Source organism: Phyllobates terribilis, unplaced genomic scaffold, assembly GCF_046119375.1.
Source record: "Phyllobates terribilis strain yellow unplaced genomic scaffold, ASM4611937v1 Scaffold_13__5_contigs__length_258822181, whole genome shotgun sequence".
In the NCBI taxonomy this organism is placed as follows: domain Eukaryota; kingdom Metazoa; phylum Chordata; class Amphibia; order Anura; family Dendrobatidae; genus Phyllobates; species Phyllobates terribilis.
Window position 1 is genome coordinate 101,028,986 of NW_027362773.1, and position 26,995 is coordinate 101,055,980.

At 46.4% G+C, this 26,995-nt stretch overlaps 1 protein-coding gene across 4 annotated transcripts in view; it reads left to right on the plus strand.

Moving 5' to 3' along the window:
• IRAG1 (inositol 1,4,5-triphosphate receptor associated 1) overlaps positions 1-26,995 on the plus strand; it is a 154,875-nt gene that overhangs the window by 40,749 nt on the left and 87,131 nt on the right. For all 4 annotated transcript variants that reach the window (XM_073658300.1, XM_073658301.1, XM_073658303.1 and 1 more), the window contains one exon: positions 26,774-26,941. In XM_073658300.1, the coding sequence (XP_073514401.1) occupies positions 26,858-26,941 (84 nt within the window). In that variant the 5' untranslated portion in view covers positions 26,774-26,857. The remainder of the gene's footprint in view (positions 1-26,773; positions 26,942-26,995) is intronic.

Here is a 26,995-nt window from a genome sequence, read left to right on the forward strand (position 1 = left end):
GGTAAAAAATCTCTATTATCCTGCTTTTTGCATTTTTTGCTGTAAAAAAAAAAAATAGTGTCTCCCTGATTTTTCAGACACAAATATATCTGTTGAAAATAGTCCGGTGTAGGCCCGAGAAATACAAGTGTGGTTTTGCAGTTCCACGGTACAAACCTCTGTATTATCCACTTTTGGGCCATTTGTATCTAAAAAAAACAGTTTGAGTGTGTCGCTCACTGTTCAGCCGCAAATATATATATATTTTAAAAAGCCTGGTATACACCAGTAAATTATTACTGTGGTTTTGATGTTCCACGGTAAAACATCTCTATTATCCTGTTTTTGGCATTTTTTGCTGTATAAAAATAATAATAGTGTCTCCCTGATTTTTCAGACACAAATATATCTGTTGAAAATAGTCTGGTGTAGGCCAGAGAGACAGAAGTGTGCTTTTGCTGTTCCATGGTAAAAAATCTCTATTATCCTGCTTTTTGCATTTTTTGCTGTAAAAAAATAGTGTCTCCCTGATTTTTCAGACACAAATATATCTGTTGAAAATAGTCTGGTGTAGGCCCGAGAAATACAAGTGTGGTTTTGCAGTTCCACGGTACAAACCTCTGTATTATCCACTTTTGGGCCATTTGTATCTAAAAAAAACAGTTTGAGTGTGTCGCTCACTGTTCAGCCGCAAATATATATATTTTTTAAAAAGCCTGGTATACACCAGTAAATTCTAACTGTGGTTTTGCTGTTCCACGGTAAAAAATCTCTATTATTCAGGTTTTGGTAGTTTTTTCCGTAAAGAAAAACAGTAGTGTCTCCTGACTGTTGTGACGCAAAAATATATCTGTTGAAAATAGTCTTGTGTAGGCCCGACATCCCAGTGTGGTTTCGCAGTTCCACGGGTCAAATCGCTGTACTATCCAGTTTTGGGCCTTTGGTATCTAAAAAAAAAGCAGTTTGAGTGTGTCGCTCACTGTTCAGCCGCAAATATCTCTATTTAAAAAAGTGTGGTATACCCCAGTAAACAATAACTGTGGTTTTCCTCTTCCACGGTTCTAATCTACTCTTTATTACCCTTTTTCCATTGATAGTGCAAGTGTAAGCTATTTTACTTCATTTACAATGGGCAAGGCGAGTGGCAAGGGACGTGGAAGTGGACGTTCTCGTGATGGTTCGTGCAGAGGACGGGGCCGTGGCCAAGGTGAAAATGTGCCACAACCAACAGCCACATCTTCTCGCTCCCACTTCTTGACCGAATTACTAGGGAAGCACAGAACAACACCAGTATTGAGAACTGATCAGTGTGAACAGGTTATTAATTGGATAGCAGACAATACTTCCAGTTACCTGGGCACCACCACCTCCGGTCTGTCTTCCACACGGTCAACTCTTAGTAGCCGTGAGTCTCGACCGCATACTCCTCCTCACCCTGATGCTCCTTCCTCCCACCATGCCGAGTGTCGTTAGACAGCAAGTGATTCCACACTTGGACACTCTGAAGAGCTGTTCACTGGTCCATTTCCATATTTGGGCCCCTCGCCTGATACGCTTGAAGTGGTGGAAGAGGAGATCCCATGTTGCGATGCCCAAATATTTGAACAGCCACGGCCACAGGAAGTCGACGTTGGCAATCTGTCACAAGAGGTGGACGATGACGAGACACAATTGCCAGGAAGTGAGGAGGAGGATCGTGGTGCGCAAGTGGAAGAGGAGGAGGTGGTGGATGATCTAGTAACTGACCCAACGTGGAAGTAGGACATGCAGAGTGAGGCCAGCAGCACACAGGGGGAGGGAGGCAGAGTACCCCAACAGGCAGGAAGAAGCAGTGTGGTGGCCGCAGACAGAAGGCAGGCAACCGTTCCCCGTAACACCAACACGAGGGACGTTGCCAGTACAAGCGGTAGGTCTTCCAGAGTCTGGAATTTTTTTAAAGACTCTGCTGATAACCCCAAAAAGGCCATATGTTCCACCCCTGCTCCCCATCAGCAGGGGTGACAAAACTACCAGCCTGACCACCACCAGCATGATCAGGCACATGGCAGCAAAGCACCCGACTTTGTGGGGCGAAACCCAGGGTCCACGACCAGTGTCAGCGGGTGTCACCACTGCTTCTTCCACTGTTGTGCGTGCAATAGAACCCCCTCTTGTGTGTGCAAGGCAATCCCCTGTCCATACTGCATGTAAAGATGCCCCCTCCTCTCAGTCTTCACGTGTTATGGCAGTTTCTCAAGAAACAGCATCAACGTCCACATCCACGTCCCACCGCAGCGTTCAATTGTCCATATCCCAGACCTTTGAACGAAAGCGGAAATTCGCAGCTAACGCCCCACAGGCCACAGTCCTAAATTCGCACATTTCACGACTGCTTGTGTAGCGCCCCGAGGGTTCAGCTGCTACAGGGGTATTGCACCTCAGACCAGAGGTGTGATATTCCACTCCCAGGTAAGGATGGAGTATGGACCAGGGCTCAGTTAGCTGCATACAGCACACACACCCCATTTCCGAGGGACAGCTCAACGGTGCTCCCACTAGACAGAAGTGCAGGCACGACCGACTATGTCCCTGTCTGGAGTGGGGAGGGGGGTGGAACACCCAGTGCTGTAGGGGCAGATAGGGGTTGGTTCCTGAGCGTAGGAAGGAGCCCATTGGTTGCTGGTCACCTGGGCTCATGGTCAGAGGGAGGTATAAAAGGTGGGCACCATCTTAGAACAGTGTTCAGTTCAGCCAGAGGAGAAGACAGGGAGTAGAGGCTCTGTAGGAGCTCTACTCCAGGAGGGCCTAGTGAGAGGCCGAGGAGGAGGAGAAGGGGAGCTGGGATTTTGGCTCATCTCAGCTCCAAGAGAACGGAACAGAAAGGAACAGAAAGGAACAGAGAAAGAGAAGGAGAGACAGAGAAACAGAAGGGCTCAGGAACAAGAAGGTGGAAGGGACCCTAAGAACCCACGAGAATCCAGGGTGAAGGGTCAGGCAGATTAAGGGTACCAGATCCCAAGTTGGTGGAGGAGAAACAACCCTCAGCCAAAGACCGGTCGTCGTGATCATCTATTGGTGCGACACCTCATCAAACCTGCTAGGAAGGCATCATATAGGACAGCGGAGGACGGGGCCCACGTTTAACCGCACAAGTCCGCGGCAGCTGGACAAAAGTGGGTCACTGGTGAGGCAGGCCAGAGAAAGGATTAAATGGGGTCCTGTGCCATGCTCCTGAACTGCTTGGGAGTTGACCGAGCCCCACACCTGGTGGACGCAGCACGGCTCGGGCGGTCACTACCTGTACAGAAGTGACCCGGAACAAATGAACTGTGAGTAAAGACCCTGGACTGTAACTTGTTGTCTGTGTGCTCCTTCGCGCCTTCAGCACTACCGGTACTGGGACTCTCACCACCATCACTCCCACCATCCACTACACTGCCCTGGGGCCGCACTCTTCCCGTGGGGAGTCACATCATCCCAGCTGCACACATCATCAGCCCCAGCGGACTGCCTTGCAGCGGCGGTTCCTAATGACCGCAATCCACGGGTGGCGTAGTCGGACATAATCTGAAGCACGTAGCAGACTACCATTGGCCTGACCACCCTGAGCCGCGGGACCGGGCCGCCACTACTACCCCCATCGTTCCCCTATCGCCCGGATTCGCGTGCCCCACGGCCCAGGGGGCGAGTCACTTGCATTGGAAATGCTGCCTTTTAGGCTGGTGGAGACGGAATCCTTCCGCAATCTTATGGCGGTGGCCGTCCCTCGGTACTCGGTCCCCAGCCGACACTATTTTGCCCGGTGTGCCATCCCCGCACTACACAAGCACGTGTCCCAAAGCATCTGCCGTGCCCTCAACAACGCAGTTACTGGGAGAGTCCACCTGACAACGGACACGTGGACAAGTGCTTGTGGCCAGGGACGGTACATCTCTCTGACGGCACACTGGGTAAACATAGTGGAAGCCGGGACCCAGTCGGACCTTGGGACGGAACACATCCTCCCCACACCGAGGATTGCGGGCCCTATGTCAGTCAGAGTTGCCCCCACAGTGTACAGCTCCTGCGCATCCTCCTCCTCCTCCTCCTCCTCATGTTCAGCCTCCATCTCAGATATCACCACATCAGTTACAAGCTGGAAGCATTACAGTACTGCCTCCGCCAAGCGGCAACAGGCTGTGCTGAAACTCATAAGCTTAGGTGATAAACCTCACACTGCTTGTGAGTTGTGGACAGCTGTGAAAGAGCAGGCAGATCTGTGGCTGAGACCGCTGAACCTACATCCCGGCATGGTCGTGTGTGACAATGGCCGTAACCTGGTGGCGGCTCTGAGGCGAGGTGAGATCACACACGTACCATGCCTGGCTCATGTGCTTAACCTCGTGGTTCAGCGGTTTCTTAAATCGTACCCCGAGTTGCCAGATCTGCTCGTGAAAGTACGCCGCCTGTCAGCTCATTTTCGCAAGTCGGCTACAGCTTCCGCCGCCCTTGCTGTGTTGCAGCAGCGTTTGCAGCTTCCGGCACACCGACTGGTGTGTGATGTCCCCACACGTTGGAACTCTACCCTCCACATGTTGCAAAGGATTTGTGAGCAGAAGAGAGCAGTTGTGGAGTACCAGCTGCAACAAGGCCGTCGATATTCAGGTCAGACTCCACACATAAGACCTCAGGAGTGGACCTGGATGTCTGACATATGTACCATCCTGACAAACTTTGAGGAGGCCACCAAGATGGTGAGTGGCGATGACGCCATCATTAGTGTCAGCATCCCACCACTTGTCTGTCTTTTGCAACGCTCTCTGCAGAGAATTAAAGAGGAGGCATTGCAGCCAGAGTATGATGAGATGGATCAAGAAGCCGTAGCGGGCGATTACACACAGCCCAGCCTCATCTCATCCCAACGTGCATTGGGGGACAATGAGGGAGAGGAGGAGGAGGAGGAGGAACAGGAGCTGCTATCATGCATTGTAGACGGTAGTACCTGTACAAGTGTCATACCGTCGGTTCAGCGTGGGTGGCCTGAGGACAGGGGGGAGGAGGAGGAGGAGGAGGAGAGCATGGTCAGTCGTCATCTTGGTGAGGACACGGAAATCTTGCCCGTTACCAGTCTGGCACGCATGGCTGACTTTATGTTACGCTGCCTTAACCGTGACCCTCGCATTGTCAAAATGTTGGGTGACAGTCATTACTGGTTGATGACACTTTTAGACCCCCCTCTACAAGGAGAACTTTCACTCTCTTATTCCTGAGTTAGAGAGGTCTACAAAAATGGGGCAGTACCAGAAGGCCCTTGCTGTAGAACTATTAAAAAAATTCCCATCTGAACACGCTAGCGGCAGAGGTCACAGTTCGTTGCCCAACCAAGGCATACAGGCGAGAGAGACGCAACTCCAATCCAGCAGAGGCAGGGGAACACTGTCAATGTTCTAGGACAGTTTTCTGAGACCAGCCCAGCTTACAGGCCCTGAGGCGTAGGGTACTCTCACAAGGAGTGGAAAGTTTCAAAAGATGGTGAGGGAGTACCAGCGTCCTCCGTGATTCCTCTGTGCCTTTTAATTATTGGGTATCCAAGCTGGACACTTGGAATGAACTCACTCTGTATGCCTTGGAGGTCCTGGCCTGCCCTGCCGCTAGCGTGTTATCGGAGCGTGTTTTTAGTGCCGCTGGGGGAATTATAACTGATAAGCGCACTCGCCTGTCAACTGACAATGCTGACAAGCTGACCCTTATCAAAATGAACAAGGGCTGGATTGGGCCAGACTTCTCATCACCACCAAATGACAGCAGAGTAACATAAAGTCAAATCCACTGTGTTATTTCGGGAGGTGTATTCCCATGCATCGCTTCACACCCACACATGGGTATACGCTTCCTCATTTCGGCTGTTTTTTGCTCTTCTCCTTATCCTCAGCCTCCACGACCACTATACCACCAGGGTGACCGTGGTCCATGTTGCCAGCATTGCAAGTTCCTCTGTCCTAATTTTTGGCAGCTTTTGCTTGGAAGGCATAGGCAAAGACTATGGGAGACCCACTCCCCAATAATGGGAATAATGTTTTTAATATGCTGTACTGCATGGCTCTTGTAAGGGGCATTAAAATCGTCTTGTTAAGCTACTGTGACCTCCACGTCTCTTCCAAGGGTCGTTAATATTGTCTTTTTATTCCACTGCGACCTCCACCACTCTTCCAAGGGGCATTAAAAGCGTCTTGTTAAGCTACTGTGACCTCCACGTCTCTTCCACAGGGCGTTGATATTGTCTTTTTATTCCACTGTAACCTCCACCACTCTTCCAAGGGGCATTGATGTTGTCTTTTTATTCCACTGCGACCTCCACCACTCTTCCAAGGGGCATTAAAAGCGTCTTGTTAAGCTACTGTGACCTCCACGTCTCTTCCACGGGGCATTGATATTGTCTTTTTATTCCACTGTAACCTCCACCACTCTTCCAAGGGGCATTAAAACTGTCTTGTTAAACCACTCTGAACTCCACGTCTCTTCCAAGGGGCATTAAAAGCGTCTTGTTAAGCTACTGTGACCTCCACATCTCTTCCAAGGGGCATTAAAACTGTCTTGTTAAACCACTCTGAACTCCACGTCTCTTCTAAGGGGCATTAAAACCATCTTGTTATACCACTCTGAACTCCACAGCTCTTCCAAGGGGCATTGACATGTTGTTTTTAATTACCTCTAACCTCCACGACTCTTGCAACGGGCATTGCATTTCCTCCTAATTTTTGTCAGCTTTTGCTTTTCAATGCATAGGCGAACACTAAGGGAGACCCACTCCCCAATAATGGGTAGAAGGTTTTTAATACGCTGTAATCCACGTCTGTTTCAAGGGGCATTGCAGTGCCTAATAATTTTTGGAAAGCCTTCCATTCCCTGCTTAGGCCAACAGTGTACAGGAGACCCAGTTGCTATAAATGGAAAAAACGGTTTAGTTAAGGCCCTCTGACCTCCATGTCACTTCCAAGGGGCATTGGAGTGCCTCGAAATTTTTGGTAGGCATTGCATTCACTGTATGCCTTATAACTGTGTAGCTGAACCGCTCCTTTTGGTACAGAAACATATCCTACAAGACATGTGTGGTTGGCTGGCCTGATATTGATGTGAATGGTCCTTGTTCCTCCTGCTCTTTCTCCTTTGCCACCACCTCATCCATCATTCATCACCTGAAGCTTTGTTTTAACGGGAGTCATAGAACTGGGATAGTAGCAGGAAAACATCCAGCAATCCTCTAAGGAGGTAGAATATGCGCCAAAACGCTGACCACCTCAGGCCTAGCTGCTACTACATACATGCGCTTGCATTCCAAGGAACAGAAAGCTAAGGAGGTGGATGGCCTCATGATCATGAATAATTTACTCGTTGTGTAGGAGGCCGACCACTGCTGCTGTCTACCTTCTGAACTTTGTGTTGAAGCCTGATTGACCCAGGACCCGCAATCCTCTATGTCTGGAGGACGTGTTGCATCCCAGTGTCCAACTGTGTCCCGGCTTCCACAATATTAACCCAGTGTGAAGGCGCCAGTGAGATGGACCATTCCTGGCCACATTCACTTGTCCACGTGTTTGTGGTTAGGCTGTCCTTCCCACTAAATGCACTGGGGAGGGCACAGGTAATGTTTTGGTATGCGCGCTTGTGTATAAGGCGCACCGGGACAAATAGGGGCGGCTGGGGACCGTTTATGGACACCCGGCCACACCCATGCGGCTGGGGACTGTGTGTGGGCACCCGGCCACGGGGCGGCTGGGGACTGAATATGGACACCCGGCCGCCCCCTGGCGGCTGGGGACCAAGCGTGGACACCCGGCCGCCGGGCGGCTGGGGACTGAGTATGAATACCAGGCTACCGACGCAGCCATGACGTGGTGGCCAGATTCCACCTCCACATGCCTAAAAGGCCCAATTTCAAGTGCAAGCAAGCTAGCAGTATGGTATTGCAGCCTGGGGGTGGGTGGGTGGCAGGCTGCATACTTGCGCTTGTATTGCAAGTTATGGGGGAGGTACAATTGAACACTGCCCTGGGACAAGAACTTGCACGGGGATAGTTGCAAGTCTGCATCTTCTGATGCGGCAAGAATCACTTCTGATGGGCACACTTTTAGGCAGTGACCTGGGTGTCAGAGATGCTTCCAGGGGTCTTCCCCATGCTGTTCCCATGTCTTTTTAGCACTGTATGCATGTGTCACACAGCACATGGCCAGATAAGGTTGTAAAATGTTAAAATGACATTTCCCGGTGAATGCATTTGTCACGGTTGAAAGCAATACAAACATGCAAAAACGCATAAAAAATGCTACTTGTGAACATAGCCCAAGGTGTGGAGGTGTATTTTTGTTTTTGGTTATTTATTTTACCTTATACACAAGTCTTTACCCTGGAAAGGATGTTCCTTAACCCCTTTCCGACCTGGTCAGTAATAGTACGCACCAGGTCGGGAAGGCTGGTTCAGCGGGGGCTCCGGCGGTGAGGCCGCACTGAAGCGAGCACATGTCAGCTGATTATTGGAATCGCAATCCACCCGCGGCTGTTAACATGTTAAATCTCTGACAGTGGCATTTAACTCGCGCTTCCGGGAGTCCTAAGCCCCACCCATCAGTGACCCCGTCACGTGATCGCGGGTCACCAATGGGTGGGCATGACAACTCAGGGTCTGCAGCAGACGCCTGTGGTTGTCATGTCTCAATTGCTATGAGCGCCACCTAGTGGTCAGCGCTCATAGCAAGTGAGCATTTCTCCTGCATACAAGCGATCTGCTCATCGCTTGTATGCAGTAGAAGCAATCAGACAACTGCTGCTTCTAGTCTCCTCTGGAGACTATAGAAGCAAGCAGAAAGTGTAAAAAAAAAGTTTTTAAAAAAATAAAAAAAATAAAAAATATATAAAGGTTTAAGTCACCCCCCTTTCGCCCCATTCAAAATAAAATATATATATATAAAAAAAAAACACATACACATATTTGGTATCGCCGCATTCAGAATCGCCCGATCTATCAATATAAAAGAAGAATTAATACAATCAGTAAACGGCGTAACGAGAAAAAAATTTTAAACGCCAGAATTAAGGTTTTTTTGGTCGCTACAACTTTGCAATAAAATGCAATAACGAGCGATCAAAACATCGGATCTACCCCAAAATGGTATCAATAAAAACATCAGCCCGGCACGCAAAAAATAAGCCCTCACCTGGCCCCAGATCCCGAAAAATGGAGAAGCTAAGGGTTTCGGAAAATGGCGTCATTTTTTTTTTGTTTTTTTAGCAAGCTTTGGATTTTTTTTTCACCACTTAAATAAAAAAGAACCTATACATGTTTGGTGTCTATGAACTCGTAACGACCTGGAAAATAATGATGGCAGGTCAGTTTTAGCAATCTGTGAACGTGTTAAAAAAAGGACCCAAAAAACAACTGTGGAATTGCATTTTTTTTGCAGTTTCACTGCACTTGGAATTTTTTTCCCATTTTCCAGCACACGATATGGTAAAACCAGTGATGGTGTTTAAAAGTACAACTCGTCCCGCAAAAAATAAGCCCTCACATGGCCATATTGAACTAAAATTAAAAAACTTCTGGCTCTGGGAAGAAGGGGAGCAAAAAAGGAAAACACAAAAACAGAAAGACCCATGGTCGTTAAGGGGTTAACATATTTCACAGGAAAGCTCTTTCACTTTCGTTTTTGAACGTTTTATTGTGAGCCTGTAAAAGTGGCTTAATACCTCTGACCACGTTGTTGACAGCAGTGACCTGGGGGTCAGAAATGCTTCCAGGGGCGATGCCCATGCTGTCCCCATGTCATTTGAGCACTGTCACTATCGTTTTGGGCACTTTTTAGGCTTTCTGCAGACTGCCGGGGGTGCCGCCGCAAAAATGTTCGGGTCTCCCATAGACTAACATTGGGCTCGTTGCTCGGGTCGAGCACCCGAGTATCACAGTGAGCTCGGCCCGAGCTTCGAGCACCCGAGCATTTTAGTGCTCGCTCAACACTACTAATGATGATCATTTATCATCCATCTTTCCCAGAAATTGATAAAACTAAAAGCTTAAAATCCTTTCTTAGAAAATGACTCTGGGGTTGATCTTTTTTTCTAAGGGAAAAGCTCTTTAAAAGTTCCAATTGACTTTATTACATGATCTCCTTTTTCAGTGAAGTCTTAAGTATCTCCACAGAGCGGCTTGGATTATTTAAACATCTCAATGTTGTTTTTAGACCTAATTTTAGCCGAGTGCAAACACAAGAATATTAGGTAAGATATATCCTGAGGACAAGGCTGATAACAGATTAAAATAACCACGAATGAAAAGCAGATGTCAAAAAGGAAAAGTTCAGATTATGTGTCAGGAAAGAGATTTCCCCATAGAATCACCTTTTTTGGAGTTGTGCCGCTCTCAGTCAGACGTCTTTTACCCTCCAGCCCATCCAAGCGTCTCATTAAAAGAATCTGAGTGAATCATTAGTGCTGAATTATATAAGTGATTCTCCAGCAAGAAGTAGCCATGGGAGAATGAAAAGTCATGTCCCTCATTTATGGTTGCTACAGACAAGAATATACTTATTATAATACTGCCATCTATGTGCAAGAATATAACTACTAAAATACAGAACCTTTGTACAAGAATATAACTACTATAATACTGCTCCCTATGTACAAGAATATAACTACTATAATACTGCCCCCTATGTACAAGAATATAACTACTATAATACCGCCTCTATGTACAAGAATATAGCTACTATAATACTGCTCCTATGTACAAGAATATAACTACTATAATACTGCCGCTATGTACAAGAATATAACTACTATAATACTGCCCCTATTTACAAGAATATAACTACTATAATACTGCCCGTATGTACAAGAATATAACTACTATAATACTGCCCGTATGTACAAGAATATAACTACTATAATACTGCCCCTATGTACAAGAATATAACTACTATAATTCTGCCACTATGTACAAGAATATAACTACTATAATACTGCCCCTATGTACAACAATATAACTACTATAATACTGCTCCTATGTACAAGAATATAACTACTATAATACTGCCCCTACGTACAAGAATATAATTACTATAATACTGCCCCTATGTACAAGAATATAACTACTATAATACTGCCCCTATGTACAAGAATATAACTACTATAATACTGCCCCTATGTACAAGAATATAACTACTATAATACTGCCCCTATTTGCAAGAATATAACTACTATAATACTGCCTCTATGTACAGGAATATAACTACTATATTACTGCCCCCTATGTACAAGAATATAACTACTATAATAATGCTCCTATTATATTTAGTCAAATTCCTGTACACAGGGGCAGTATTATAGTACTTAAAAACTAAAAAATTGGAGTGCTGACTTCATATGTATAATCAATTGACATCGCCTTGTTTATCACAAAAAATATTATTTACAAAAATCACACTTAATAAAAGAAAGGTGAACATAAAGAAGATACAGTATGACCCTGGGAAAAAGAACACATGGGCAGAAAAAGTTATCAGTTATAATGCATGGACCAAGGTTTAGGACAAAACATGAGAAGGGGAAAGTAGTTCAATCTGCTTAATAGCCTAACTCACCACTCATATAAGTCCCATACGTGTAAAGGTTAGCCAAAAAAATATCAGTAAAGTGCACGTGCATAGAACCTACCTAACCAATCATATGAGTCCCATAATGTCATTAACTAGCAATGGTAACAATATACCAGAAAAGTGCATATACATATATAGATCATAATTGATGAAGCTTTCCCGTGATAAAATGCAAGTGCAGGATCCCAGGGGCCCTGACGCGTGTTTCACTTTTGCTTTTTCATAGGGGTATAAACATAACATGTCCTGTCTGCAATTTATATACCATACCATACAATTTATATCCGGGTCCCTCCCTTGACCCATCCTCTCTGACTAGCTATCGCCCCACTTCTCCCCTATGCCTCAAAACTACTGGAACAGCACGTCCATTCTGAGCTGTCCTCCCACCTCTCCTCCTGCTCCCTCTTTGACCTCTTGCAATCTGGCATCTGACCGTATCACTCCACTGAAACTGCCCTGACGAAAGTCACCAACGACTTACTAACTGCCAAATCCAAGCGGCACTACTCTGTCCTCCTCCTCTTGGACCTGTCATCTGCATTTGACACAGTAGACCATTTCCTCTTACTACAGACTCTCTCATCTCTTGACATCTCAGACTTGGCCCTATCTTGGATCTCTTCATACCTAACAGACAGGACATTCACACACCACCTTCTCATCTCGCCCCCTATCTGTCGGTATCCCCAAAGGTTCAGTCCTAGAGCCCCAACTCTTCATCTACACCTTCGGCCTTGGACAGCTTATAATGTCCCATGGCTTTCAGTATCATCTCTATGCTGATGACACACAGATCTACCTCTCTGGAACAGATATCACCTCCCTACTAACCAGAATCCCACAATGTCTGTCCTCTATCTCATCCTTTTCTCTGACAGATTTCTAAAACTTAACATGGATAAAACTGAATTCATCATCATTCTGCCGACTCACCCCCCCATCTGACCCCCTCTACCCAGTCCCTCAAGCTCGCTGCCTTGCGGTAACCCTGGACTCTGATCTCTCCTTCAAACCACATATCCAAGCCCTTTCGACTTCCTGCCGACTCCAACTCAAAAATATTTCCCGGGTCCGCATTTTACTCAACCACGAATCTGCAAAAACACTAGTGCACGCCCTCATCATCTCCCGTCTCGACTACTGCAACCTCCTGCTCTGTGGCCTCCCTTCCAACACTCTTGCACCCCTCCAATCTATCCTAAACTCTGCTGCCCGACTAATCCACCTGTCCCCCCCCCTATTCCCCAGCCTCTCCCCTCTGTCAATCCCTTCACTGGTTCCCCATTGCCCAGAGGCTCCAGTTCAAAACCCTAACCATGGCATACAAAGCCATCCACAACCTGTCTCTTCCATATATCTCTGACCTAGTCTCCCATTACATACCTGCACGCAACCTCCGATCCTCACAAGATCTCCTTCTCTACTTCCCTCTTATCTCCCCTTCCCACAATCGCATACAAGATTTCTCCCGTGCATCCCCCCTACTCTAGAACTCTCTACCCCAACATATCAGACTCTCGCCTACCATGGAAACCTTCAAAAGGAACCTGAAGACCCACCTCTTCCAACAAGCCTACAACCTGCAGTAACCTTCGCTCCACCATACTGCTCTGCCCTCACCTACTGTATCCTCACCCATTCTTTGTAGACTGTGAGCTCTCGCGGGCAGGGTCTTCTCTCCTCCCCTACCAGTCGCTGACTTGTATTGTTCAAATTATTGTAACTGTTTGTGCTATGTACTGTATACCCCTGTATACTGTATACCCCTTTCACATGTAAAGCGCCATGGAATAAATGGCGCTATAATAATAAATAATAATAATAATCAGTCAGTGACTACCCTGTGCCTGCAGAGATTGATGCTGGGCACAACGGGCAGGTAGTTAGCAACTACCTGCCTCTAAGTTCTTAAGCCAGTAATACAGAGAATTAAATAGTCATGGATAACCCCTTTAAGTTAAAAAAAAAGTGGACAAAGGGCTCATTTTAGATAAGACAGTTAGTGTACTCTGCAGAGATACATCTCCCTGGAGAACCCCTTTAAGTTCCACGTGGTGACTATGTTATTGTTACAACTCTCCTGTTAGGTTTTTTTTAGTTTGCTGGTCACATGACCAGTTTTGCCTATTTAATCCGGCTCCGCCCTCCTGGCATTGCTGGACTTCATTTGTATTTACTACTGTTGAGCTAGCTTGGTGCTCTGTTGCCGTTCTCTGTTAGTTTTGCTAGGTCTTCTGACCTCTTTACTTTTTGTTGTGTGTTTGTCTTTGACTGCTACGATTTCTGCTAGGAGGTGTCCAACTTTTCCCAGTCCCTAGTTCTTGTAGGGATTCCTCCCTCACATCTATAGGTCTTCGTACAGACTAGCCGAGGACTTTAGCGGGTCTGATCGCAGGATCAGGTTCCCCGTTACATCGTAGGGATCTAGTTTAGTTCTATTGTAGGGACAGATCTCCTGTCTTTCCTTAGTCTCTGTAGCAGATCATAACAGTAAGTCCAGCCTTAAAAAAAAAAAAAAAATTTCTCTAAGGAAAGACCTCCAGTTTTCCATCATGGTCTCGGTGCAAGATTTGGCTCAACGCTTGCAGGGACTCTCTCTGGAGGTGGCCAAGCTCCAACAACACGTGAGTAGCTGTTCTGGAGCGCATTTTGTGGAACCAAAGGTACGTCTGCCTGATCTATTTTTTGGCGAACAACAAGATTTTTTTTCTTTTAAAAATGCTTGTCTATTATATTTTCGTTTGAGACCCGGATCCTCTGGTGATGAATCACAGCGCATAGGGTTCATAATGTCACTTTTGCACAAAGATCCTCAGGGATGGGCCTTCTCTCTCCAACCTAGTGATCCGTGCTTTAGATCAGTGGATAGTTTTTTTTCTGCTTTGGGTTTATTGTACGATGATCCTGATCGTGTCTCATCTGCTGAGTCTGAATTAAGACGTTTGAGGCAGGGATCAGGTAATGTGGAAAAATATTGTTCTCACTTCCGTCGGTGGTCTGCCCAGGTAGGGTGGAACGATTCAGCTTTGAAAAGCTTGTTTCTTGCAGGACTAGGTGAAAGGGTTAAGGATTTACTGATTGCTTATCCCACACCTGGAAACTTGCAGGAAGCAATGCAATTAGCTATACGGGTGGACAGGAGACTGCGTGCAAGGGTTAATGAGAGCAAATCCTCTGCTATGTCAGCTTCGAGTCCTGAGAGGTTCAGTGCTGACAATGGTGAGCTGATGGAAATTGGGGCGATGACACCCCGCTCTCAGGAAAAAGACCGCCAACTTTCTGAAGGCTTGTGTTTCTATTGCGGAAATTCTGGTCATTTTATTAAGAGCTGTGTGCTTCGTATGAAGAAAGAAAAAAAAATGGTCAGTCATGCCCGTATTGCCTGTTTAAATTCTAAGGGAGTATTCCTATCTGCCACTACTGCTGCTCAGGATGAATTAATTGAATTTCGGGTATTTGTGGATTGTGGATCTACTCTGAATGTGATTGATGGGGGATTCTTGGAAAAACTTAGATTAGAACCTAAAACTTTGTCATCCCCTATTGCTGTGGTTTCTGTCGATGGCTCTCCCTTGAAGAGTGTTACTCACAAGGTCTGTGAATTTCCCCTCACTATTAATGGTATTCATCAAGAGAATTTGGTTTGGTGGTATTGGATAATTTGCCTTCTCCAGTAATATTGGGGTTACCCTGGTTAAAATTGCACAATCCTGTTCTGGATTGGTCTACCAATGAAATTAAGTCCTGGAGCCCTAAGTGTTATGACAAGTGTTGTAACGGACGTATTGCTGCTGTGCATAGAGGGGAATTGCCTGTACCTATTCAGGATTTTTGGAGAGTTTTTTCTGAGGAGGAGTCGCAGGTTTTGCCTCCCCATAGAGACTATGATTGTACCATTGAATTTGTCCCTGGAGCGACTCTTCCTAAGAGTCGTTTATTTAATCTTACTATTCCTGAGAGAAAGGCTTTGGAGGAATACATACAGACAAGCTTGGCCGCTGGTCACATTAGGCCTTCCAAGTCTCCTGTGGCTGTTGGATTTTTTTTTGTAAAAAAAAAAGATGGCGGTTTACGTCCTTGTCTGGACTTTCGTGAGATTAATAAAATTACTGTACGCAATCCTTACCCACTGCCATTGATTCCTGATTTATTTAACCAGTTAGTGGGGGCCAAGTGGTTCTCTAAAATTGATCTCCGGGGGGCATACAAGTTGTTGCACATGAAGGAGGGTGATGAATAGAAGACTGCTTTTAACACTCCTGTGGGTCATTTTGAGAATCTGGTTATGCCTTTTGGTCTCACCAATGCTCCAGCGTTTTTCAGAATCTGATTAATGACATCCTTAGACCTTTAATGGGCAAAAATGTGGTTGTGTATTTGGATGACATTTTGATTTATTCGCCTGATCTGGAGTCTCATTGGCGGAGCGTACGTGAGGTATTACAGTTATTAATGGACAATTCGCTTTTTGCTAAGCTGGAGAAATGTGAGTTCGCTGTACAGAGAATTAGTTTCTTGGGCTACATTATCTCCAGTGAAGGTTTTGAGATGGACCCGGTTAAAGTTCAAGCTGTGCAGGAATGGCCTAGGCCTATTGGTTTGAAATCGATACAGAGGTTTTTGGGTTTTGCCAATTATTACAGAAAATTCATAAAAATTTTTTCTATTATTGTCAAACCGCTGACCGATCTCACCAGGAAAGGTGCTAATGCGGTTCAGTGGACTTCTGAGGCCATTGAAGCTTTTGTGTTTTTAAAGGAGAGGTTCACCTCTGCTCCCATCCTTATGCAGCCTGATGTGACTAAGCCGTTTTTGGTTGAGGTTGATGCTTCTTCGGTGGGGGTTGGTGCGGTGTTGTCTCAGGAAAACAAGGATGGAGTACATCCCTGTGCCTTTTTTTCAAAAAAATTTTCCGAGACTGAACTTAATTACGATATTGGTAATCGGGAATTGCTGGCGATTAAACTCGCATTTGAACACTGGCATCACCTCTTGGAAGGTGCTGATTTTCCCATTCAGGTTTTCACTGATCATAAAAATCTGATCTATCTTGATGCTGCCAAGCGCTTGAATGCCCGTCAGGCTAGGTGGGCACTTTTTTTCTCGCGGTTTAATTTTTCCGTTACTTACATCCCGGGTACCAAGAATGTTAAAGCGGATGCTTTGTCTCGCAGCTTTTCTCCCATGGTCGGTGTTGAGGAGGAAGAGGAGACCATTTTACAAGAAGGTGTTGTGATTGCTGCTTTGGACTCCGTTTTGGAGGATGAGATTCTTAAAGCACAGGAGAATGCCCCATCTAACACTCCCCATGGGAGGTTGTTTGTGCCTAGGACATTTAGGAGAGATTTGTTTGTTGAGTGTCATGAGTCTCGGTTGGCAGGTCATCCAGGAATTTCTGAGACCAAGAGACTTGTGGGTCGCAGTTTTTGGTGGCCTGGATGGCAGAAGGAAGTCATTAAGTGGGTGCGCCAATGTACTGTGTGTGCTAGATCCAAGTCTTCGCATGCTCCTGCTGCGGGGTTGCTTTGCCCTCTGGAGGTTCCTAGTGCACCTTGGACACATCTGGCTATGGACTTTATTACTGAACTTCCTCCCTCTGAAGGTTTCACGGTCATCTGGGTGGTCGTGGACCGTTTTAGCAAGATGTGTCACTTGGTTCCCTTTATCAAACTGCCTTGCGCTAAAACTCTCGCTAAGGCCTTTGTCAAGGAGATTGTCAGACTACATGGTGTTCCTACTGACATTGTTTCTGATAGGGGACCTCAGTTCGTGGCTCGTTTTTGGCGTGCCTTTTGTGGCAGGTAGGGAGTCCATTTGTCGTTTTCATCCGGATATCATCCTGAGTCTAATGGCCAGACAGAAAGGAAGAACCAGGATGTTGAGCAGTTCTTGCGTTGTTTTGTGGCAGACAATCAAGAGGGGTGGTCTGAGTTTCTGCTACTTGCTGAATTTGCTCTTAACAACCATACATCCTCTTCTGCTGGGTGTTCGCCTTTTTTTTGTTGTTCTGGGAGACATCCGTCTTTTGGGTCATTCTCCAAATTGGTATCGGCTGTGCCTGAGGAGGAGAGTTTTTCCGGTGATTTGGAGAGAGTTTGGACGGATGTGCGTGGTAATCTTCAGGAGGCTAACAAAAAATCTAAGAGGTACTTTGATAGGAAACGGCAAGAGGTTTTGTTTGCTGTTGGTGACATGGTTTGGTTGTCCTCTAAGAATCTGCGATTGAGGATTCCTTCTAAAAAATTGGGTCCCAAGTTCGTAGGGCCCTTTAAGGTGCTTCAGATAGTTAACCAATCTGCTGTTAGGCTGGAGGTTCCTACGTCCTGGAGGATTAATCCGGTGTTTCATGTTTCCCTGTTGAAAAAAGCTGATGTGTCGGATGGTGACGCCTCTGCCACTGTTCCTCCTGTGGTGGAGGACGGGGAATATGAAATTTCCCGCATCCTAAATTCTAGACGGTATAGAGGGAGTTTGCAGTATCTCGTCGCTTGGAAGGGTTTCGGACCTGAGGATAACTCATGGGTGAGGGCGGATGATGTTTCTGCTTCCAGACTTGTCCGAGCGTTTCACAGGAGGTTTCCTGGTAAGCCTGGGCCTAGGGGATCCGGAGGATCCTCTTAGAAGAGGGGGTACTGTTACAACTCTCCTGTTAGGTTTTTTTTAGTTTGCTGGTCACATGACCAGTTTTGCCTATTTAATCCGGCTCCGCCCTCCTGGCATTGCTGGACTTCATTTGTATTTACTACTGTTGAGCTAGCTTGGTGCTCTGTTGCCGTTCTCTGTTAGTTTTGCTAGGTCTTCTGACCTCTTTACTTTTTGTTGTGTGTTTGTCTTTGACTGCTACGATTTCTGCTAGGAGGTGTCCAACTTTTCCCAGTCCCTAGTTCTTGTAGGGATTCCTCCCTCACATCTATAGGTCTTCGTACAGACTAGCCGAGGACTTTAGCGGGTCTGATCGCAGGATCAGGTTCCCCGTTACATCGTAGGGATCTAGTTTAGTTCTATTGTAGGAACAGATCTCCTGTCTTTCCTTAGTCTCTGTAGCAGATCATAACAGTTATTGGCGGCTCTGTGATTGGCTGCGGGGTCTCGCTTGTTACAGAACAGTAGCTGTAGCAGTTCAGACGTCTTAGTGTTTGGATAAGACATAGTTTTATGATCGCTGTGTTATGATTCCAGAATTCTCTTTTATATAAAGTATCTTATACGTTTACTTTCCTGATTCTTCCAGTAACCTCTTCACGGAGTAAACATCGATTAATAATGTACCGCGTGTGACGCTCATTTGCCGCATTACTCACAGTGGGCACAGATAAGTAATGTGTGTACTTTATACAAACTGTAACCTATTCTTAAAGGGTCAGCCAATTCACACCGGGCAGCATAAAACAATGTGAAAAGTCGGCGGGGAACTATGGGCCAATTCATCAAACTTTGTTACACCCATAAAAAGCTTTGAAAAGTTTCAAAACTTTGGCGCAACTCAAGGCTTTGCTAAAATTTTGTGACTTTTGGCCTTTCTCACGTGTTTTTTCTCAACCACCGCCGCTCGTAAGCGTTCACAATTTTTTATATAAAATCCTATTGCAAAAATAATTTTTATAAAAAAAATACATGTACTTAAGTTAAAAAATGGCTCTTCTCTCCCAGGTTCAACTGGTAGAGCCACAATCCATGCACAGCAAGCCTATAATCGATTGCCACGATAATGACAACATCCAGGCAGTGTCGGACTGAGTTGGCAAAGGCCCACCTGTAACATTGATTCTTGGGGCCCACTGTTCAGTTACATGCAAAAAATAACCTGACCCTAGTACACCAATATACTTTTGCTTCTATGTAATATTAATTTAGCTAGCTTGTTTAATGAATGATTAGATGTCACGCAAGGTGAGGGAAAGAAGAGGGGGAGGAAGCCCAAACACTAGGGAAAGGGGGAGCGGAGACCGGTAGGCAGATCTGACAACACCCTGACTCCCCTAACATCCCTAAATAGGTTCTGCACCTATTGCAAAGCAGGAAACCTAATCCCTGACTGCCCCTAGCGATAGGCCCTAGATAGGGATGGGACATGGTGAGCACTAGTCAGCCCCCACTGCAACTAAAGACAAACAGGTAGACAGACAGGGGAATACAATTAGCTTGAGAAGACACCAGAGAGATCATGCCAGCAATCCTCCAAAGGAACTCCAAGAAGACACTAGCCGACTACTAGTCCTTCAAGCCTGGACAGAGGAAAATAGAGCTATCACCGGAGACTCTCTGGAGAGACTGAGGGTATTTAAACATCCAGCAAGGGTGTGTCAATTAGCAGCAGAAGGTGAAGGTAACTGCTAGGTCCTAGAGAGAGCAGGATATCACTGCACTGCAGAGATAGAAAGATCAAGAAGGTGCCTGCAGAGCCAATGACCTTCTACAGCTGGATCCAGAACGACTGTCACACCTGACACACCCGTGACATTAGATTATACCTTTTTCTACAAGTTGTGAATCAAGTGTAATAGCACTACTCATTAGCACTCCTTCACAGGGACGGCCTATTGGAGGATTTTCCTGCCCTCCTATTGGCCAGTCCAAGCCTGCATCCAGGTCACATTACACTACATGACAACTCCATCCAAGGGGGCTAAAAAGCGAGAAATCTGTAAATTTGTGACACCCCCACTACCACCCCTGAGACATTGACTTTCCCCTTTTCATACACAGAAGAAAAAGGGGTGTAGGTAGGGGCCCAAGAGGTAAGGGGGCCACCACCATCTCCAAAGCAGGAGGAATTGTGCATTATGATGAGTTATTGGGCTGCAAAGGGCCCAGATATTGTTCTTGCACAGGGGCCCTGTTTTATCTGTGTCCGCCAGTGGGTGGAGGGGAATAATGCCAACTCTCAAGAGTAATAAGATTATCATTCACTGATTGCAAGCAGAGATCTAGAACACCATGAGGGATTCAGCTTTTCTTCCTTCCAATAAAGAAGAGGCTAAAAACTGTTCTAGTTCCTGTTCAAATTGCTGATGGGTGTGAATAGTTACCAAAATTGGTGTCAGCAATTTAGGGAAACTTTAGTCCTGTCCCAAGTCCTGCACGGGACCCTCCCCAATACCGACCAAAAATGCCCCTCTGGGGGCACGGTTTGTGCAACCCCCACCCTTTATTCATCACAAATTTTTGGGGATTGTTTCTGAAAAGAAAAACCTGGATGCTCCCAGCAAATTTTGGGACAGTTGGCATTTGTGGGTTTAGTTGCAAACTTGCAATGTGTCAATGTAAGTCATCTGTCCTGAGCTCCTGGATGATTGCAGGATATCAGCCAAGAAAGCAAAAGAAAAAGTTCTCATGAACTAACGCCAAACTGAGATCTTGAAAATGGACACAAAAATTTATTAGAAAGTTTGCAGAACTTTTTATTATATAGTGATTAAGGATTCTGTACGACTAGAGCCGTGCAGTAATAACCCTCCTGATTGGCGGGGATTACTAGATCGGTTATTGGATTTTTTTGATCTTTTCTTTTTCCTTATGTTAACAAAAGTGAATTAAAACTCTCCAGTGTTTTCTCCATTTATGGAAGACGCTGGTAGGATGCATCCTGGTGGATAGCCCTTTAACACTGAATACTGCAGCACAAGCAAAAGAAAAATCCTTTTTATCCTGTCCTAGGCATCTGGCTGAAGGTCCGGCCCCTGGGAGCCACCATCGTTATACTGCTAAATTAAGCACAGTCCATACAGTAAGCACCGTGGGAAAAGATGGTGTAGCCGGTGACTGGGGCGGGGATGAATGGACACGGCTGTTATTAGCTCAGGCTCCTGCACTGATGATGAATGATGAGGACAGAAATAGACACAATGTTATTCCAACAAGAAAAACTCCCGCTAATTCATAAAACCTGCTGTATAAGGCCGGGAGACTCGGCAGAAGATCACAGCTGTATACTGAGGTCTGATTCTGTATGCAGAGGTCACACAATGCATGCAATCTGAGCTTTATCACTGTGTTATCTGTGGTGCTACATAGGACTGCAGGTGACATCTACTACATTATCTGTACTCAGGAAGTTATCACTGTGTTATCTGTGGTGTTACATAGGCCTGCAGGTGACATCTACTACATTATCTGTACTCAGGAAGTTATCACTGTGTTATCTGTGGTGTTACATAGGCCTGCAGGTGACATCTACTACATTATCTGTACTCAGGAAGTTATCACTGTGTTATCTGTGGTGTTACATAGGACTGCAGGTGACATCCAGGGCCGGCGTCAGCACCCGGCGCACCCGGGCAAATGCCGGGGCCCTGAGCAGGCAGAGGGGCCCACTGGCGGTCGCGCACCCCGCTGGGCTATGGGCGGAGGAGAGCGGTGTCAGCGCCCGCCCTTCTCCGCCGCTTGCTCAGGGCCCCGGCAGCCCGATACTTACCTCTCCCCGTGCCTCCGCAGATCCGCTGTCTTCCTGCTCTGCGCTCCCTGTGACGTCTCAGGTCAGAGGGCGCGGTGACGTCTTTTCACCGCGCCCTCCCCTGAGCCGTCACAGGGAGCGCTGAACGGGAAGACGCCGACAACGCTGGAGTTCGGAGCTGAGCAGCGAGCAGCGGGCAGCAGGTAGCAGGTGAGGAGAAGGGAGGTGAGTATTTGATTTTTTTTTTTAATGTATGGAGGCATGGGGCATTATAAAGAGGGGGGGGGACATCCTGCATGGGGCATTATATAGAGGGGGGGCAGCCTGCATGGGGCATTATATAGAGGGGGGGGCAGCCTGCATGGGGCATTATATAGAGGGGGGGGGACAGCCTGCATGGGGCATTATATAGAGGGGGGGGGACATCCTGCATGGGGCATTATATAGAGGGGGGGGGGGGCAGCCTGCATGGGGCATTATAAAGAGAAGGGGGGGGCATCCTGCATGGGGCATTATAAAGGGGGGGGGGACATCCTGCATGGGGCATTATATAGAGGAGGGGGGGGAACAGCCTGCATGGGGCATTATAAAGAGAAGGGGGGGCATCCTGCATGGGGCATTATAAAGGGGGGGGCATCCTGCATGGGGCATTATATAGAGGAGGGGGGGGAACAGCCTGCATGGGGCATTATAAAGAGAAGAGGGGGGCATCCTGCATGGGGCATTATAAAGGGGGGGGGGACATCCTGCATGGGGCATTATATAGAGGAGGGGGGGGCAGCCTGCATGGGGCATTATAAAGAGAAGGGGGGGGCATCCTGCATGGGGCATTATAAAGGGGGGGGGGACATCCTGCATGGGGCATTATATAGAGGAGGGGGGGGAACAGCCTGCATGGGGCATTATAAAGAGGGGGGGGGGCAGCCTGCATGGGGCATTATATAGAGGGGGGGGGGCAGCCTGCATGGGGCATTATAAAGAGAAGGGGGGGGCATCCTGCATGGGGCATTATAAAGGGGGGGGGGACATCCTGCATGGGGCATTATATAGAGGAGGGGGGGGAACAGCCTGCATGGGGCATTATAAAGAGAAGGGGGGGCATCCTGCATGGGGCATTATAAAGGGGGGGGCATCCTGCATGGGGCATTATATAGAGGAGGGGGGGGAACAGCCTGCATGGGGCATTATAAAGAGAAGAGGGGGGCATCCTGCATGGGGCATTATAAAGAGAGGGGGGGACATCCTGCATGGGGCATTATATAGAGGGGGGGGCAGCCTGCATGGGGCATTATATAGAGGGGGGGGCAGCCTGCATGGGGCATTATATAGAGGGGGGGGACAGCCTGCATGGGGCATTATATAGAGGTGGGGGGACATCCTGCATGGGGCATTATATAGAGGGGGGGGGACAGCCTGCATGGGGCATTATAAAGAGAAGGGGGGGGCATCCTGCATGGGGCATTATAAAGGGGGGGGGACATCCTGCATGGGGCATTATATAAAGGAGGGGGGGGGAACAGCCTGCATGGGGCATTATAAAGAGAAGGGGGGGGGCATCCTGCATGGGGCATTATAAAGAGAGGGGGGGACATCCTGCATGGGGCATTATAAAGGGGGGGACGACATCCTGCATGGGGCATTATAAAGGGGGGGCAGCCTGCATAGTGCATTATGTGGGGGGGAACAGCCTGCATGGAGCATTATAAGGGGGGGCTGTCTGTATGGGGAATTATGTGGGGGGTAAGAGCCTGCATGGAGCATTAAAAGGGGGGGGGCCTGTATGGGGCATTATGTGGGGGGTAACAGCCTGCATGGAGCATTATAAGGGGGGGACAGCCTGTATGGGGCATTATGTGGGGGGTAACAGCCTGCATGCAGCATTATATGGGGGCCAGTATCCTGTATGGAGAGTTATAAGGGGACCGGTATCCTGTATGGAGCGTTATAAGGGGACCGGTATCCTGTATGGAGCGTTATATGGGGGCCAGTATCCTGTATGGAGTTTTATAAGGGGACCAGTATCCTGTATGGAGCGTTATATGGGGGCCAGTATCCTGTATGGAGCTTTATAAGGAGACCAGTATCCTATATGGAGCGTTATATGGGGGCCAGTATTCTGTGTGGAGCGTTATATGGGGGCCAGTATCCTGTATGAAGCGTTATATGAGGGCCAGTATTCCGTATGGAGCCTTATATGGGGGCCAGTATTCTGTGTGGAGCGATTCACCGGTTTCTGAGCTATTGTGGAATTTACAATAGATATCACTCATGTAATGTAAGAAGTGAAATCTTTGCATTGTACTATATATATATATATATATATATATATATATATATATATATATATATATATATATATATATATATATATATATATTTCTCCGCTGTATCTCTGCATCATGAATCGTGGTATGTGTTAAAGGGGCCCACTGAGACTCTTTCGCCCGGGGCCCAGAAACACCTGGAGCCGGCCCTGGTGACATCTACTACATTATCTGTACTCAGGAAGTTATCACTGTGTTATCTGTGGTGTTACATAGGACTGCAGGTGACATCTACTACATTATCTGTACTCAGGAAGTTATCACTGTGTTATCTGTGGTGTTACATAGGACTGCAGGTGACATCTACTACATTATCTGTACTCACAAAGTTATCACTGTGTTATCTGTGGTGTTACATAGGACTGCAGGTGACATCTACTACATTATCTGTACTCGGGAAGTTATCACTGTGTTATCTGGTGTTACATAGGACTGCAGGTGGCATATACTGCATTATCTGTACTCAGAGAGTTATCACTGTGTTATCTGTGGTGTTACATAGGATTGCAGGTGACATACAGGTGCATCTCACAAAATTAGAATATCATCAAAAAGTTAATTTCAGTTCTTCAATACAAAAAGTGAAACTCCTATATTATATAGAGTCATTACACACAGAGTGATCGATTTCAAGTGTTTATTTCTGTTAATGTTGATGATTATGGCTTACAGCCAATGAAAACACAAAAGTCATTATCTCAGTAAATTAGAATACTTTTTAACAACAGCTTGAAAAATGTTTTTAAAATCTGAAATGTATGTTCAGTAAATGCCCTCAATACTTGGCCGGGCTCCTTTTGCATCAATTACTGCATCAATGCGGCAATGTGGCATGGAGGCGATCAGCCTGTGGCACTGCTGAGGTGTTATGGAAGCCCAGGTGGCTTTGATAGCAGCCTTCAGCTCGTCTGCATTGTTGGGTCTGGTGTCTCTCATCTTCCTCTTGACAATACCCCATAGATTCTCTATAATAGATTCTCTATGGGGTTAAGGTCAGGCGAGTTTGCTGCCAATCAAGCACAGTGATACTGTTGTGTGTAAACCAGGTATTGGTACTTTTGGCAGTGTGGACAGGGGCCAAGTCCTGCTGGAGAATGACATTTCCATCTCCAAAAAGCAGAGGGAAGCATGAAGTGCTCTAAAATTTCCTGGTAGACGGCTGCGCTGACTTTGGTCTTGATAAAACACAGTGGACCTACACCAGCAGATGACATGGCTCCACAAACCATCACTGATTGTGGAAACTTCACACTAGACCTCAAGCAGCTTGGATTGTGTCCTCTCCACTCTTCCTCCAGACTCTGGGACCTTGTGGAGTGTGTCAGTGACTGCCTTCTGGACATCTGTCAAGTCAGCAGTCTGCCCCATAATTGTGGAGCCTACTGAAACAGACTAAGGGACCCTTTTAAACTCTTAGGAAGCCTTTGCAGGTGTTTTTTGTTAATTATTCTAATTTACTGAGGTAATGACTGTTGTGTTTTCATTGGCTGTAAGCCATAATCATCAACATTAACAGAAATAAACACTGGAAATAGATCACTCTGTTTGTAATGACTCTATATAATATATGAGTTCCACGTTTTGTATTGAAGAACTGAAACAAATTAACTTTTTGATGATATTTTGATTTAGTGAGATGCACCTGTATAATACATTATCTGTACTCAGAGAGTTATCACTGTGTTATCTGTAGTGTTACATGGGAGCAGGTAACATTTACTACATTATCTATACTTGGGGTTATTAATGTGTTATTTGTACGGTTACATAGCACTGTGGGTAACACCTACTGCATTAATATCCCTGATATTTATAATGTTACAAAGGACTGCAAGTAACATCTACTACATTATTTGTACTCAAATAGTACATGGGGTGCTGAGATAAAGCCACATTGTGCCTCAGTTAATAGTACAGATAGTACTGTACTTGTATAGTACTCACAATACCTAGGTAAGTAGCACAATACAGCGTCCCGATACATAAAATATACATTGCTTAGATATCACTATAGTACCCATGTAAATCGAGCATATACAGTGCTTGGATACAGGTACAGAGGGTCCAGATAAATAGGATATGGGGGGCTTAGATCATGGCACTAGTGCAAAGATTAACAGGAAAGCAAAAAAACCCTGAAAGCAATACACAAAGTGACCAGATAGTGGCATACAGCTCAGATAAGTGTCACCGCTCGGTCCACGCTATGCTTGTGGCCAATGGCAGACACATACACTCAGGACTATAAACATATATTAAACCAATCTTTTTTTTTTTAACATTGAAGTCTATGGGAAATGAATAATCCTTTATGTCATCCATTAATGCCCAGGACATTAGAGGTGATCAGACACATCACTGATGGGTGAACAGAGGCTGGACATGTGAACAGTGCCTAATGTTGTAGCTAAACGGTCACATAGTGATTACAATGTGTGCAGAATCTCAAACATGATGTGTTTCTTTTTAAGCTCACGGCAGATGATATTTCCTGGCAGTCTGTGTATGGTCAGTCCGGGACACGGCCCCTATCAAGTCACCAGTCACCGTCCAGGATGCCCACACTACCTGGAGTGCCGGAGCAATCTGGAGATGCCCAGCACTCCTCCGCTCCTCCATCCTCCTCCGCCCCGGTGAAGGTGAGTGTCCTATATCTACATAGTACATTTAAGCCACCCATTCACATTAGACTA